The sequence below is a fragment of the Manis javanica genome, chromosome 17 (genome assembly GCF_040802235.1).
Source record: "Manis javanica isolate MJ-LG chromosome 17, MJ_LKY, whole genome shotgun sequence".
NCBI lineage: Eukaryota > Metazoa > Chordata > Mammalia > Pholidota > Manidae > Manis > Manis javanica.
In genome coordinates this window covers 9,309,529-9,325,229 of record NC_133172.1, presented here as the reverse complement: position 1 = coordinate 9,325,229, position 15,701 = coordinate 9,309,529, and the positions used below count along the sequence as shown (strand labels likewise).

Genomic DNA, 15,701 nt, shown 5'->3' with positions numbered 1-15,701 from the left:
GTGGCTTCTTCGCCCAAGGCTTTTAATTAGTCCTAATTAGGACTAATCAGTCCCAAATACACCTTACGCCGTCCGTTTAGCGCTCTCACTCGGAATAAGAAGAAACTGGGCATGTAGTCATATAGACTTGGGGTGGGATCCCAGCTCCACTGTTTACATGCTGGGTGATACTAGGCAGGTGACTTAACCTCTCTGGTTATCCATATTCCTGTCCACAAAATGGGAATCATAATAGCAACTTACCTTGTGGGGAGTTGTGGGGCTTGCATGTGAATCTTAAATGTAAAAACATAGTGAACCATGTTAAATGCTTAGAATGGTGCCAGTCACATACTAAACACTCCATAAACAGACCCAATTCCAGGACCTATACAGGTGTTAGTAGTAGTATTGCTTACTCCAGCGTGAGGGTGCATTTCATCTCCAGAAGCAGCTAATCCAACACTTTGCCAAGTAACTTACAAGTTGATACCCAGAGAGGGGGCAGAGAGCTGACACAAGGTCTCCTCAGCCAGCATCTTGGCTATTAAAATCATACCCGTTCTCAAGCATCCCCACTTCCTCCACTGGGGGGTGAGGTCCCGAGGGAGATGGCTCAAGAAGGAGTTTAAGGACATGTCCCAGACTGTACTCCTTTACCCAGTGGGGAGCAAAACCATATAAACAAGGTCAGGAAGGGGTTGAGAGAAATTCCTGGGTGATGAAGTGCTGATGGGTAATAGAGATTCTAGGAGAACCCGAGGGAGAAGGGAAGACAGAGGAACAAGAGTTGTGGTGTGTAGGAAAGGACCATTTGGGACGCAGTCAGGATACATGGGCTTTCCTCACTGACTCCCTGAGCATCCTCTGTCAAATACCTGGCACCAACAGACCTGTTTCTGTAATTATGATGATACTGGTATGCTTGACCTCAGGTAGTCTAAATTACTAAGAATGTCAAGACTCCGTAAAAACAACCCTGCCCTGGATCCCTTCTAGACTGAAGGTGTGACAGAGCTTGGGGCCTGTTCAATATCCATTATCTCCTTGGTACCAACCCCCTTCCCATTTTATAGATGGCTAGCCAAGGCCTGCAGATGAAAATAATTTATCCAGAGATCCTGGGGTAATCAGGATGGAGCTCAGATTGGGATTTCTTGCATCCCAACCAAGAGTCTTCTGATCCCTGGGGGTGTTAGCTAACCCTGTGATGGGTTTACCAACTTGAACATAACTTTTTTCTGTTTAATTCACTGATGTTTTCTCGGCTCCTTTAACAGTGCCTGACACAATCAGTGCTCAATACGTATTTATCGAATGAATGGAAATGAGCATTTGGTAGAGAGGTAGTGTGCAGGCTTTCACCTGATTCTCTGAAGGGACAGTGTTCAAAAAGGCTCTGGCCCCTGCATCTCTAAGGCCCAGTAGCCTTATGGTGGTGAGACAGGATGGGAAAATTACTAGGCCTCCCAGCTCCCAGCTCCCTGTTTTCTCTCCCCACCAAAACTAAAGCACCAACTTCCTGCGTCTCAGTAACCCCCCTCCTGCAAAACCATTTTCCTCATTAAGTTCATTTTTTTCTCACTCCCCTCCTCCCTCCTTTTTCTCTCTCTGAGAGGGGTTTCCAGGAACCTCTTCTGGGAACGTCTGGGATGAGGGTGTGTGTGTGTGTGTGTGTGTGTGTGTAGGAGGATCTCCATATCTCATCAGGAGCTTGGAGCCTGTCACACACCCATGGGGAGGAAGGGAGGGAGGTCACCTACCAGGGGGATGAAGCCTGTCCAGAGCTGGCAGCTTCCTCCTGCTCTTCAGCTTGGTTCTAGAAGAATGGCCATTCCTGGTGACCCCGAAGGGGCAGGGTAAAGAGGGGGATACAGTCAGCTGAGGCAGGAAGCCTTGGCCACTCTGGGGCATGGGAACAGAAGCAGAGATGGGGAGGGGAAAGTGCAGGAAGGCCCAAGCGCTGACTCACCAGCTGTGTGACCCAGGCCTAGTCACACAGGCGACTGCCCTGGAATAGGGCCTGGGATCACTCCCAGAGGTCCTTCCAGCTCAGGCTTCTTGGTCACCCCTTTCCCGGGATGGGCAAGGGGTTGTGTTATACAATCGCACAAGCTCCTGTGCTTCTACCATCATGGTATTCCTCCAAAATAAATCCCAGAGCTGACCACTGTTCCAAGCTCACTCCTCCACCACCACCACCACCCACCCCAGGCCAGCCACCGGCATCTTCTGCCTGGAATACCGCAGCTGTCTGCTTACTGGGCTTCTGCCCTTACGTCCCATGTTCTGTGCCCTGCTCAGCAGCCAGCGGGATCCTACTAACATTTAAGCCAAATCACATCTCTCCTCTGCTAAAAGCCCTCTGGTGACTCCCACTTATCTCAGAGTAAAAAGCAAAATCCTCTGTGGGACTTACAAAGCCTCCAGAGATTGGCCTCTGTCCCTCGAAAGTCTCATTCCCCATTTCTCTCACCCTTCCTCCGTCTGCTCCAGCTGTACCTGTTGTACGTGCTGTCCCTCAACATGCAGGCACGCTTACTCCAGGGCTTTGCACTTGCTGTCGCCTCTGCCTGCAGTATTCTTCCCCCAACAGCCGCAAGGCTGACTTCCGTCAGGTCTTTGTTCAAATGCCACTTTCTCAGTGAACCCTCCCTAAACCTCCTTATCTAGATCAGACTCCATGTCACTCTCTGTCCTTTCAATCAGCTTTTTTCCCTGCATTACCCTTATCAATTTCAAGAAGCATTATATTTATTTTTATTTATTCACCATGAGCCATGGGAGGGTGAGGCCTGAGCTGTCTTAGTCACCGATGGGACCCCAGCCCTGGCCAGCACAAGGCCCAGCAGAGAGTAGGTATAAACAAATCTCTGTTGAATGAATGAATAAATACCCAGGCTTGTTCAGAGCTCCCTTCCCAGGCCTGCCCTGCTCACCGCTCCTCCGGTTAGTCTGTCCCAATTGCCCTTCACTTGGTTCTGACATTTTCCCTTCCTCCTCAATCCAAACTTGGAGAATGCTGTTTATCTAGCAACGCAGAATTGCTCTGTATGCTCTTACTCTCCTAAATGAGTCGGGGCTTCCCAAGGGCAAAACGCTCGCTGTATACTCAGTAAATTTCCCCTCTGCTTTCCCCTTGAGGCACAGAATTTTACGCCCTTGTTGGAAATAATCTTCTTTTTTTTAAATCTTTACCTCTGGAAGTGAAATATTTGACTTAATTTACTTGTCCCCTCCTCTAGGAAGCCCTGGCCCCCAGACTGGGTCAGATGCCCTGTAAGCTTCCCTGTTCGAACCCTGCCCAGACTGGGTCATCACTATCCAGGGACAGGTCTGCCTCTCCCATTGGAGTGGGACCGTGTGAGGGTAGGGTCAGGCTGTCATTTGTCACCCTCTTGTCAGTAGGCTAGGCACAGTTCAGCTGAATCGCTAGGGGGTTATGTTGGAGGATAATGGTTGACCAGTAACACACCAACCTTGCTGGTTTCCTATTTTCTTATATTAACACAGCCTTATTTACATACAGTTTACATACACCAGACCAGGAGGGAAGGCTGTGCAGGATGGGGCTTGCAGAGGTTCACTGGGCTGGCGGCAGCATCTTTAGCTGCACCTGGTCCCCCTGGGAAGGCAACGCTGCCACCCAGCCAGTTGCCATGGCCTTGGCCATGCTGTTCCTCTTGGAAGTGAGCGGGGTCTCCAGGGTGAGCGAGGCATTGGCCATCTCCTGTGGCTTGTCACTGGCCAGGAAGCGGAGCAGGTTGTGTAGGGCCTTGGCCACATCGCTGCGGGCACCCTCGTTGACAAGGCAGTAGAGGATGGGGTCCGCCACACAGTTGAGGCTGGTGAAGGCCAGTGAACTATGGTATGCTGAGAAGACACGTTCCTCAAAGCCACAGTCCCACGGACGGCCCAGGTAGACGGCGCTGCGTGAGAGCAGGAGCACGTGGTAGGGCGCGAAACAGACCAGTACAATGGCGATGAGGCTGAGAGCCAGCCGCTTGATCTTGGCCTTCTCCTGGCGCTCCGTGGACACGCTGCCCCGCACAGCCCGCAGGATGCCACGGTAGGACAGCAGCATTAGGGCCCACGGGAAGAGGAAGCCCACGAAGACCCGGTAGAGGTTCATCCAGGCCACCCAGCCTTCCATGGGAAACTTCTCGAAGCAGAAGGTGTGATTGTAGCGGTCACGAAAGAGCTCGTCATGGAACAGGGGTGCCGAGTTGGCACCCAGCTCCGTGGCCCAGACCACAGAGCTCACAGCCACAGCCGTCTTGACGCGGCGCAGGCGGGCGAACCGCAGTGGGTGGGCGACAGCCAGGTAGCGATCCACTGAGATGCAGCACAGGAAGGCGATGCTGATGTAGATGTTGGTATAGAAGATAAACCCGAAGAGTTTGCAAGAGCCGGGGCCGTGGATCCAGTTGTCGTGGTGCAGAAAGTAGTCGACCCACAGCGGCAGCGTGCAGATGTACAGCAGGTCAGCGATGCTCAGGTTCATCAGGTACACACCCAGCTCGTTGCGTTGCCGCACCTGGCGGTAGGCGGCCCACAGGGCCAGGCAGTTGGTGGGCAGCCCCATGCCAATGACGAAGATGTAGAGGGATGGTGGGAAGAGGTGGTCCACGCGTGAGTCCACGTGGCAGCCCTCCCACGTGCGGTTGCCCATGCTCGGCCCTGGGGCTTTCGAGGAGCTTCCCCTGGCCCACGGGGGCTGTAGGGCCATGGGAGGCGGGAGGCCATCGGGCCCCCAGCCCCTCCTTAGAGGCTCAGGGGAACATAGTTGGACACAGTCCACAGAGAAGAGATGAGGTTGACCGTGAATCGTGGGCCAGGCTAGGCAGGGGAGGGTGGAGCTTGAGAGGGGAAAGTTGGAGGAAGGGATGAATTATGACAGGAGGGAGGTTTTGGGGATGGCAGGATTAATAAAGGGCTTTGTCGAGCGGCTGTTTATATATCCAGTCAAAGCATAAGTGAGGGATTATTGGGGTAACAAAAATTGGCTGAGGGGAGTGTTAATAAAGGGATGAGGGCGTCGGTGGACAGTGTAAGAGGGAGATATTTGTATAGGCTGTAGGGAGTGTGGCCAGGCCAAGTAACAGTGGAGTTGAATGTACTAGAAGACACACCAAATATATGGGAGAGAGTTGCAATCTGACAGAGTACAGTTAGGGGGTGTTGAAAAGAGCAGACAAGGTGGGTGGGGTGCTGGCATTTCCTAGGACCCCAATAAGAGATAAGGAAGGAAGGAAGGTACCATGAGGAGAAGACTACGGAAAAGGAGGTGTCCCACGGAGGATGGACACAGAGGAAGGGCTGAGTCTGGAGAACGTGGGAAGGTTTTTTAAGCAACAGGAAGGAGGTGAGTAAGGGTTAGATCAGGGGCAGGTCATGGTTGGAGGGGACAGTCTCCAGTTTGGTCCTGGTGGTGGCTGAGCAGTTGGGATGAGGAGACCCCACCTCACAGATCAAAGCTGACTTTGCAGTGCCTGTAGGGAGAGAGGTCTTCAATGAGGGGAGTCATGAACCGCCCCCTTCTTTTCCAACACCCCCCATCGTAACTCCTGTGGGCTATAGAGGGTGGACAGCCTCATTCTAAGCAACAGATCTCTGAAAACACAAATTTAGGGTTCCAGATATATTTTTCCCTAATAGATGTTAAATTAAAGGCCCAATTCATATTTTAGAGCTTTCTTCCAGGAACCATGTAAAACTGGCACAACTATTGTATCAAGAATTACTGGACTGGGGTAACCCTATCATTTCACAGACAGGGAAATAGAGTGCAGAGAGGCTGGGTCACTCCCCTAAAGGATGCACAGCAAGTCAATGACAGAACCAAGGCCAGGAACAGCCTCCCACTCCTAACCCAGGACATGCCATTCTTGACAATGATGACAACGGATATGAACAACTAAAGCTTATTTAGTCCTCTACATAGAAGACCCTGTCCTAAGCACCTCTGTGGGCATTAATTCATTAAATTTCCAAGAACCCTATGAACAAAGGACTGATATTCTTTCTATTTGACAAACTGAGGCACAGAGCGGTCCAGAGACCTGTCCAAGGTCCTGATGAGGAAGCGGGGGGGGAAGTCTCCCCTCTCATCCGTTTTCTGCAGCCTGTACTTGATTCCACACAGGGATGACTGGGCAGAAAGGGGCCCTGGGCTGACAGTGAGGGCTGGAAGTCATAGCTGCAGAGGCCAGGGAGGGGGAGAAAGGAGGAGCTGCTGGACTGGATCAAGGTCAGGGAGCAAGGGGAAGCCAGGGGTCTTCCAGCAGTCTGCTCCCTTCATTGCCTCCCCCAATCCACTGCCAGCTTTCCCAAACAGGAACCTTGGGCCTATCACTGCCTTGACCCTGGGAAGACCCGCAGTCACTGGGCAAAGGACAGTGGTGGACCATGTCTCCGACCATTGGCAGCCCCAGAGAGAAAGGGAGCAAATTCCTGAATCAGCAGCATCTTGAGCAGCCACTCCATCCAAGGCTTTGCAACAGGTTGAGTTTTTTAGGCTGTGAAAGCTTTAAAAAAAAAAAGACCCACAGGATCTTAACTGGAAACCCCATCTAATACAGTGAAAAGGGGAAACTGCTCTGTGCTCTTGATGAGACTGGGGAAGAGGGCCACGCTGGAAGAGTCCCCAGGACACACTTAGAAAACGACTGGATGAGGTGATCTGACAGATGAGGAAACCAACGCCCAGAAGGGAAGTATGAGCTCAAAGCCTCCCACCCAGTCCTTGGGAACCCCCCAGATGCCTCAGCATCTTTCTATAGGAAAGTCCTCATGACTGTACCTCCACAATAAAGCCTGAATCCATGCATGTCTCTGTAAAACTCCTGCCACTGCCTGCTCTGAGCCCTGCAGTACCCTCCTCAACTGGTTTCCTGGCTGCCATTCTGGCTTCTTTCAACTCACTTCTCACAGAGCAGCCAGAAAGGTCTTTCTTAATGGAAGTCAGCTCTTGTTACTTGGCTGCTTGAAATCCTCCAATGGCTTCCCAATGGACTTGGGGTAAAATCTAAGCTTCTTGCCCCAAGTGACAAGGCGATGCCCACCCCGCTTGCTTACCTTTTCTCTCCTCTCAGCAGGCTCAAGGCCAGTGACCTTTTTTTCAGCCTCAGAACCTTTAGGCTTCCTTCAGATCTTCTTAGGACGGGCTCTCACCTCCTTCACTTCCCCAGACAGGCCACCTGCCCCCAGGGCTCTCTCCTCACATCACCTTGTATCCTGTTCCTGTCTGGCTATCTAGAATGGATGTCCCAGGAGGGTAGTAGCTTGTGTTGACTGCTGTATCCCTGGCACCCAGGACAGACCCAGCGTATGGTAGATGCTCAATGAATGACTGTGGACTGAAAGAGCACTCACTGGCCAGCCCATCCCCCAATGCAGTCTCCCTCTGCCCCTGAGCTGGCACCCCCCACCCCCCACATAACCCCCCCACCTCCATTTCAGGTTCAAACAAGTCCCTGTAGGGTCCCAGGAAAAGAGATGGGAAGGGAAAAAGTGAAAAGGGCAGGATCTATCCGCTACATAATTGACTTTGAAAGGTCAGGGCTGAGTCCTGCTTAGTAAGTCCTACCCCCTGCGGGTCCTCAGTGGCAGAGCGGGCTGCCCCAACCCCAGACACAAAGACAGAGGCTCCTGGATCCTGTGGAGATGGGACGGAGGGGGCTTGCTCCCGGCTGGAATAGTGCAACCCAGTCCCTCCTTCCGAATAGAAACCAAGTCACTCAAAACACCTCTCTCCCCTCCCTCTGCCCTCGGTCTCCTCTTCTCTCTGACCCTCCGTCTCCTCTCTCTGCCCTCAGTCTCCCCCTCCTCTTGTAACACTGAAGGAATTACTTGTTTTTCAGGAGCCTCAGTTTCCCTTGCTGTATCAAGGTGTGGCACAACTTTATACCAGTCATATCACAGATGTGAAAATCTTTGGTAGAACCAGATATCTGTAAAATGTGCAGTATTTGAACAACCATTATTATTCCATGGGCACTGGAGAGCTGAGACAAGAAACAAACCAGTTTGTAATGAGGAGAGGCACTCAGAGTAGGGAGCTTCCTTTGCCCCACCCCCTGGAGACCCTCTGGGTTCAGCTGAGGCTGGAGGGGTACACAGGAATGATGCTTCATTTGAGCAGCCAAAGGAAATACACTTCCCATTGCTAATTTCCTTGAGGGGGAACCAGTTAGGCACTCACCCCTTCCTCCGTCCCTTCTCTCCTCAAATCACCTGCTTCTTGGGGATGCTGGGTACTGGGGGGTGTGCTCAGAACGCCCTTTCTCCCCCACCTGAGATCTGCCCACCCCTGAACCCCCAGAAGGCCGCAATTTGATCAGCAGACTCATAAAATTCCACAGTACAACAGGCTTATATGCGACAACTGGAGATGTGAGGCTTTTTCTGACCCCTTCCTGGGACAGATGGGGAAACTGAGGTCCAGAACAGCGAGGCCCTGAAGCCACACGATGTCAGGAGTGGGCAGGTCTCCTGTTGTCCTCCGCTCAGGAGCTTCCCTTTCCCTGAATGTCTCCTCCCTCCCTTCCTGCACTACTTTAATTTTTCTCAAGTCTTTCTGGGCTTCTCAGCCAGCTTTGAGAATCTGCTGAAAGATACAGGAACTTTTTCACCACAGAAAAAGCAAGGGGCTTGGTGTCTTTTGTGCCCCTCTGTCACAGACTCCCTTGCCTGGCCCCCTGGGGTCCAGACCCTCTTCAGCAGAGACTGAAGTTGCCTCCCTTACTCAGCTTTGTAGGGCGTCAACCCCCAAATCTCACAGCTACCACAAAAATCTCCCCCTGTCCAACAGCCACCAACTCACCTCACAGAGGGGCAGGGAAGAGATAATAAGCTCAAGTGTAGAGCAATAGTGGGGGGCAGGAAAGACTGGTCAGACCCCAGCCCCCACTTTCTGTCTCAGCTGCTCAAGCCAGATTAAGTCCCTGGGCCCCACCAGCCACCCCTAAATCCAGCAAGGCTGAAGAACTGAGGGGAATGTTCAGAGGACAACAGGAAGAGGTAATGCAGCTCCCCATAACCCCCACGTCCCTCGGCTCACTTACCGGCCTCCTCCTAGAAGCCACCAGGCCACCTCTCCCACCATCCCTCTTCAGCAGGCTCCATCTTACCCCTTGGTCTGCGGCAGCCCCCCCACCCCCCACCGCCAGGGACCAGCCAGCTCCGGTCTGCTCATTAGGGGATGAAATGTGATCACCGTGCCTCGCTCCCCACCTGGTGCCCTGGCGGCAGGCGGAAACCAGGGGGCAGTCAGGCCACCGTGACCACCTGGCTGGCCCTCAGTTTCCCTGTTTCTATGATGGGGTCTCCATCTCCCACCCCATGCCCACACCACCCAGAAGGGACACCAGGGTCCTCTTACTCTACCCTCCGACATTCTAGATTCCAATGTTCTCAAATCCTCGGAATCTATTGTTAGTCCAGTTCATGGTTTACTGTTCTATTATTATAACATTCTAGAGCTTTCCTTTCTTCTGTTCTATTATGATTTTCATAGCAGCTTTCCATACCCTTACCTTTCTAAGTTTCCAATATTCCAGGAGTCTCACATTCCAAAATTCTAAAGTTCTATTGTTAGAACTCTCTATGATGTTTTTAACATTCTATGACTTTCATAATCTATTATTAAACTCTCAGTGATTATTATCTTTGCCCAGCAAACATGAATACGTATTTCCCTTTTCCTTTTTACAGAAATGGGAACATACTCTATATTCAGTGAACCCCACTTCCTTTTTTCCCCTTATCTATTCTGTTCTTCTAACACTGCAACAGTCTGAAGTTCTAAGATGGGGCAGAATTCTAAGATACTAAAGATGCACAGGAGCGGGGATAATTGGTCTTCACCTCCACCTAGCCCTGAAATTCTCACTGCCTGGGGGGATACTCAGAGCCTAGGCTGTCTCCCTACTCCTTGCCCAGCGGGCCTTGCCTCATCCCTCCCGGCTCACTCACACCAAATGAGTTATTATTTGTCTAGACACAAACCAAATTATAGGCCCTGTCCCAGGGGAGCAGTGGGCTTCATGGCAAGGGTCAGGAGACAGAGGCAGGCCGGAGTTAATCCCTATCCATCCCACACCCCATCTCCCTTCCTCTCCTCCCTCCTTCCCTGAAACTCCACCCCTTCCACCCAAACCAACTCTTGTCCCCTCTCCCTCCCCACCACCAGGGTCTTAGAAATATTTCTCTTTCTGGTTTCTAAAATGCTCTCTCTGGATTTCAGCCATTCATACTCACCCCGCCATTCTTCCCTCCTCGCTGTGAAGACCTCCTTTCCCATTAATCCGATTTAGCAAAAGAAGCCATTATCTCTGAATTTAGGCTTCCATTGAATTGGAGTCTCAAACCCTAGCCTGGCACCACCTGATTATGGGGACTTATACTCCTGAGCCTCAGTTTCCCTATCTGTAAAATGGCTGCTAGGCCTAGATGGCACCGCAAGCCGTTCTGAGCTCTCTGCTTCAAAGCTGAAAACTGCTAAGATTCCACCACTAATCTTTTGGGATTCAAGGATTCAAGTACCCTGAGGACCTTTGATTTGAAGGTTGGTGCAGTCTCTGTCTTCCCTCTGATCATTCGCACATCCTGCGTCTTTCCATTCAAAGATTTCACATTCAAGGATTCTGGATTCTATGATGCCCAACGTTCGGGTCCCCCTCAGACTTTCTCACCTTCTCCTATGGAAACCCCCCAAGAAAGGAAACCTCCCCATCCTCACCCCAAACCTGAAGTCGGGTTCAGAGCTGGGGGGACCCCTCTTGGTGGGTTCTGGAGGAGTGGGGCTGGTGGTGGGTCCTGGAGGGGGCGTTGAGGAGTGTGGCCCCCAACATCTCCTGTGCCAGCAAGTGAACCCCTCAGTGCACATCCCACCTGAATACACAACACACAGCCACAACCAACTGCCTCACAGAAATTCCAGAGCTCTCTTTGGCTTTCGGGGTGGGGGAGTCCAGTTCAAGGAAGGGGGGGCGGTGAGGCAAGGCAGGAAGGAGTTAATGGTGACCCAGCCAAATCCTGGAAGGGAGGAAGTGGGGGAGGAAGTCCACCCCCCAGCCAGGAATTCCTGAAATTGGAGGGTGGAGTGGGTGCGACCTCAAGAGCAAGTGGGGCACTCCGTGAAGGGGGCGCTGTGTCACTGAGTCCACCTGCCCCAGGTGGTAACCTTACTGCCCCCTACCCTACTCCCCGGCCGTCCTCAGCCCAGGGGAAAGCTCTGGGATGCGTAAGGATTTGGACTGAGATGACAACGACGAGGTGAAAGAGCCAGAACGGGGTCTAAGATAGAGAGAGGCAGAGGCAGAGAAATACGGAGAGAGACGAAGGGAAAGGGCAGAGAGATGCACGGAGACAGGGAGAGCGGAGCTGGGGGCAGAGAGACCCACGGGGACTGAGAGTTCGTCAAGAGACTGAGAGAGGCAAACAGAGACAGACAAGCGCTACAAAAGAAAGAGAGACAGGGATAGATGGAGAGGCAGAGATACAGAGAGAGATACAGAGACATCCAGAGAGGTAGGTGCGACACACCCAGAGGAAGAGAGAGATCACAGACACAGAGACCTCAGAGACCGGCGGAGAGATGGAGACAGATCAAGACAGTCAGCCGCGGCGACCCAGGGAGAGCCTCCCGGAGACAGCGGGGACGGAGACGGCGGGGGAGACTGAGGCAGCCGACGTGGGGACGCAGGGCCCCAGGGGCGCGCGGAGGGACAGCGCGGGCAGGGGAGGGACGGGCGCCTACCTGCGCGCGGCGGCTGGACGGGGCGGGCGGCGCCTCTCTCCGCTTCCCCCGGGTCTGCGCTCGACGGCGGCGCAGGGACCCGGCGGCGACTCCTCCCGGCCCCCGATCCCAGCCGCCAGCCGAAGCCCCGCCCCGGCCGGGCCCGCCCCCATTAACCCCTCCTGGGTCGCTCCCCTTAACCCCTGAAAGCCTTCACCCCACTAGAGGTTTCTAGCCCCGGGGAAATTTCACCAGCTGCTGGAACACCCCAACCTTTCAAAGTCCCAGCCTGGAGGACCCCATCTTGTTAACCCCTTTGCTTATTCTCCCTCCAACCCCGCACCTGCAAGCTGATTGACCCTCCTTGAGTTGAACCATTTCCTCCCCTGAAGACCAGAGACCACAGGACCAAGACCCTAGCTTGCATATGCCTCTCCCTAAGGGATGGGAAAAGGGGGTCTGTAAAGTCCCCACTCCCAGGGGCAGGGAGACCCCTGGAAGGAGCTCAGGCTCCTGCGGTTCCAGCCCTGCCTCTTGGCCAGACCTTTAGGCTAATGACCTTTCTTTGTCTCAGTTTCCTTTTCTATCAATATGGTCACTCACAGTTCCTTTGTCAAGGGGATGTCATTTCCCAGTGCCACCCTCTCACCAGTGCCTCCAGGCCTTCCTGCTTTATTTACCTTTCCTCATAGAACTTGTTGCGACCTAACATTCTATTTTTTCACTAATTTTTTCCTAATTACCTGCCCCCAGTTCCCCCAGTTAGGAAGACAGTTATTTTTGCATATGGTTTATTTACTGTTGTATGTCTGTCGCCTAGAAGACCGCTAGGCACATGAGAGGTGCGCCATAGACATTGTTTTCAGGGAGTGAATACATGAAAGTTCAATACATTCAAAACCCTTTGTCAATTTTTATTATTATCATCATGTCCTTCATAAACTGGCCATGGAACTTCATTCTTGGTCAAGGGACTTCAGACAGACCTGGCGTATAGCACTCAAAAATGACAGCTATTAGGTTTGCCGAATCTTTATTTATTTTTTTAATAAAAATGCCCGGATCTTAAGGAGACAATACAATGCGTTGTGACAAACAGATACACCCCTGTGACTAAGCACTCAGATCGAGCAGAACCTTTCCATCGCTGGAGAACTATGTTCACACTTCACTTCACCCCAGAGGCAACTCTGTGCTTTCTTTTTCACCAGAGATTAGTGTTGCCTGTCTAGAACTTTATATAAATGAAGTAATAACGGTTTTTGTTTGTTCGTTTTAGGGTAGCTATTGTTGTAATCATTCACTGTGAGGCCTTGGACAAGTGACTTCAACTCTCTGAACCATATTAACCCCTTCCTCTTGTTACCGGACCCCCAAAGACCAGGTTCTTTAATTTCAACGTTAGAGAACTAAACACTGAACGCGAGAGAAAGAAAGCAGGTGGAGTTTATTAGAGATAGCAACATACCGACAGAAAAGCGGAATGTTGCTCTTTAAGAGGTTGAGCGTGGGGTTTATAAAGGCAGGTTCAGAGGGTGAGGGGTTTGGGAGAAGGGAGATTGATGAATTATTTTATAATGGTATCTCCATTATTCAGCTTCTCGTGGCGCCACTTCGTGGTCAGGAGACATGGACTCACTGGCTTTCCCACCATACGGTCAAAGCTTCCTTCTTTGATGTCGCTATAGTATGAACCAGCAAAAATTTTTTTTACAAATTCTTCCTCCCTTGAGGTAATTATTGTTGCAAAAACAGGGACTGGCCACTAATTCTTGGGAGTGAGTGTATGTTCTTGATCGTTGACTGTATGGGTGGTTTATGGCTTACCCCACATTCTCCTTAAAAGACATTTTGAGAGCTTTACCTTTTAACCTTTAAGCCCCAAGATGGAAGTTAACTTAAAATGGAGTCCCTCTTGCTCTTCCCTCTGCTGGCTCAGGGCTCCTGAGGGAAACAGAAATTGAGAGTTAACTAAGGATCCAAGAGTCCTGCGATGTCCACAGGAATCAACTTTTTCCTTCCACACGAATGACCCTGCAGACATCCTATTAACTTCAAGACAACCCCACGGAGCCCTCCCTTGTCAGCCCTGTCAGCCCCTTGGCCATTCCAGGCTTCCCCTGAGGAGAAATCCTCTTCTCTCCCAGACTCACCTTAAGTTTTTGCTGTGATTCAGTCAGGGTCCTGGCAGGAAACAGGTAGCCATTCAGAGTTTAAGTGTGAGCATTTATCCAGGGACATTTTAGAGGGGTGGGCAGGGGGAAGGAACCCACAAAGTATGGGGAGGCATCGGGGAACCAACCTCAGTGAGAAAGCCAAGCCGTCACCACCCTCAAAGCAGAAAGTTAGAATTTGGGGAGGAGCCTGTAGTGCTGTAACTCTAGGTAGACGAACACAGCTCCGGTCCGGACAGCGGGGCTGCAGGGAGGAGCTGCAAAATAAATACTCTCATGTCTGTCCTACCCTTGGATTTCACGTCAGTGTCTCTGACTGGCAGAACCCAACCAGAAGGCGGAGGCAAGGGACCCTCGTGGATGGAGCCCACACAGGGCACTCTCTCAGGATCCAGAGCAGGAGGAAAGGCTGAGAGTGACCCTGAGGGGCAAGTGGAGAATCACCAGCGCTATTTCCATAGAACTTTCTAGGCACATTTCCCATGCAGGTCTAAGGCTGGGCACAAGGGGGCGATAGTGCACCAAGAGACTCAACGAAAGGGCTGCTTCAATAGCGGCGGTCACTTCTCAAGAACTTGCCTAGTGGGGAAGGGTTTTAAGGTGGGGGACAGAAGCGGAGACTTGGATCCATGAGCAGCAGAACACTGGCCTCTGAAAGCTGGGAGTCTGGAGGGTTGATATGATTTCTGGGCAGTGCTGGCTGAATAGTAGTTCTCCAAGTGGACAGGTTTAGAAAGGGTGTTCCAGCAGGGAGGGAAAAGTATGTGCAGAGTCTCAGAGGCAGGAACTGTCACAGGGAAGGTCAAATACTAGTGATTCAAATGGCTGGAGATCAGAGATGGGGACAGGACAGGACACTGGCTTAAAAAGTGAGGGATCAGAAATGACTGAAAAATAAGCACAGTTAGCATTTAAGGACCACTTACTACATTCCAGACACCATTCTAAACACTTTATGTCAACACTTCCTTTAAGGCTCAAAATAACCCAATGTGGAGGTGAGACAGGGACCATGAGCTTAGACAGAATAGGACGAGGGCCTCTGGGAAAAGCAAGGCAAGATATTTACAGTCAGAGCAATGTAACTGCATGCAAGGAAATCTCCCTACTAAAACGCTGTGTGAAGCATTAAGTTCTAAAGTCATTTTTCAGTGAGATCAGTTAATATTCCCCAGATAAAGAAGAGTAGCACATGTTTTTATTATGCTAATCATTTGTAATCATGTGCAAGATTCACCTTAGCATGCTAAAGGCCCAGGCCTATGTGCTGTCTTTCCTCCTTCAGATCTGATGAGGTGATTTGCAAACTGGGCAACTAATTTAGCATGCAGACCCAGCTGTAAACAATATAGTAAAAGCAGGAAGGATTCCACCTTAAAGATAAGACTGCATTTTAACACCCAGGGAGCTTAAGAAGTAAGATTCTTAACTTACTCCTTAGCAAACAGACAATAACTCAGCCCACCTTGGGGGCTGGGCAGCCGGCCTTGTTTGACGTGCTCCCTGATCAAGATCCCAGTATCCCAGGGAGAAATCAAAGCAGGAAATTCCTTATGTTAAATTCATTCTAAATATTCAGGGACCACTTAACAAGTCCACACCGCTAAGCCTTTATCCGTTTCCCCAAAACCCTCAACTGCCTATAAAACCTCTAGACAACACACCACTACGGGCTCTCTTGTCCCCTCCTGGCATGAGCCAGGAGCGCTGTCTGTCCTCTCACTGCATCTCTCAATGAAAGTCTCCCTGGCTCTCCTACCTTGGGTGTTTGCTAAGTTCATTCTTCGACTCTGCAATCTTAAAAAGCC

At 51.3% G+C, this 15,701-nt stretch overlaps 1 protein-coding gene and 1 long non-coding RNA gene across 3 annotated transcripts; both read right to left on the bottom strand.

Annotated features, from left to right (window-relative positions):
* Positions 1-3,212: 3,212 nt before the first annotated feature.
* Positions 3,213-11,852, bottom strand: GPR4 (G protein-coupled receptor 4). Of its 2 annotated transcripts, none has more exons than XM_017652082.3 (2): positions 11,741-11,852; positions 3,213-5,471 (listed from the first exon to the last, which is right to left on the bottom strand). In XM_017652082.3, the coding sequence occupies exon 2, from the start codon at positions 4,706-4,708 to the stop codon at positions 3,563-3,565; it is 1,146 nt and encodes a 381-aa protein (XP_017507571.1). In that variant the 5' UTR covers positions 4,709-5,471; positions 11,741-11,852; the 3' UTR covers positions 3,213-3,562. The 2 variants fall into 2 exon arrangements, with proteins under 2 accessions (XP_017507571.1, XP_073081907.1); XM_073225806.1 differs by lacking the exon at positions 11,741-11,852 and adding an exon at positions 7,057-7,324.
* A 933-nt stretch (positions 11,853-12,785) lies between these two features.
* LOC108392087 (uncharacterized) lies at positions 12,786-14,454 on the bottom strand. Its single transcript, XR_012126693.1, has 4 exons — positions 14,022-14,454; positions 13,873-13,903; positions 13,584-13,663; positions 12,786-13,401 (listed from the first exon to the last, which is right to left on the bottom strand). It is a non-coding gene; the product is annotated as an uncharacterized lncRNA (long non-coding RNA).
* Between the last annotated feature and the right edge of the window lie 1,247 nt (positions 14,455-15,701).

Excerpts from the sequence above, each read along its gene's own strand:
- GPR4 (XM_017652082.3), bottom strand. The coding sequence starts at position 4,708 with ATGGCCCTACAGCCCCCGTGGGCCAGGGGAAGCTCCTCGAAAGCCCCA.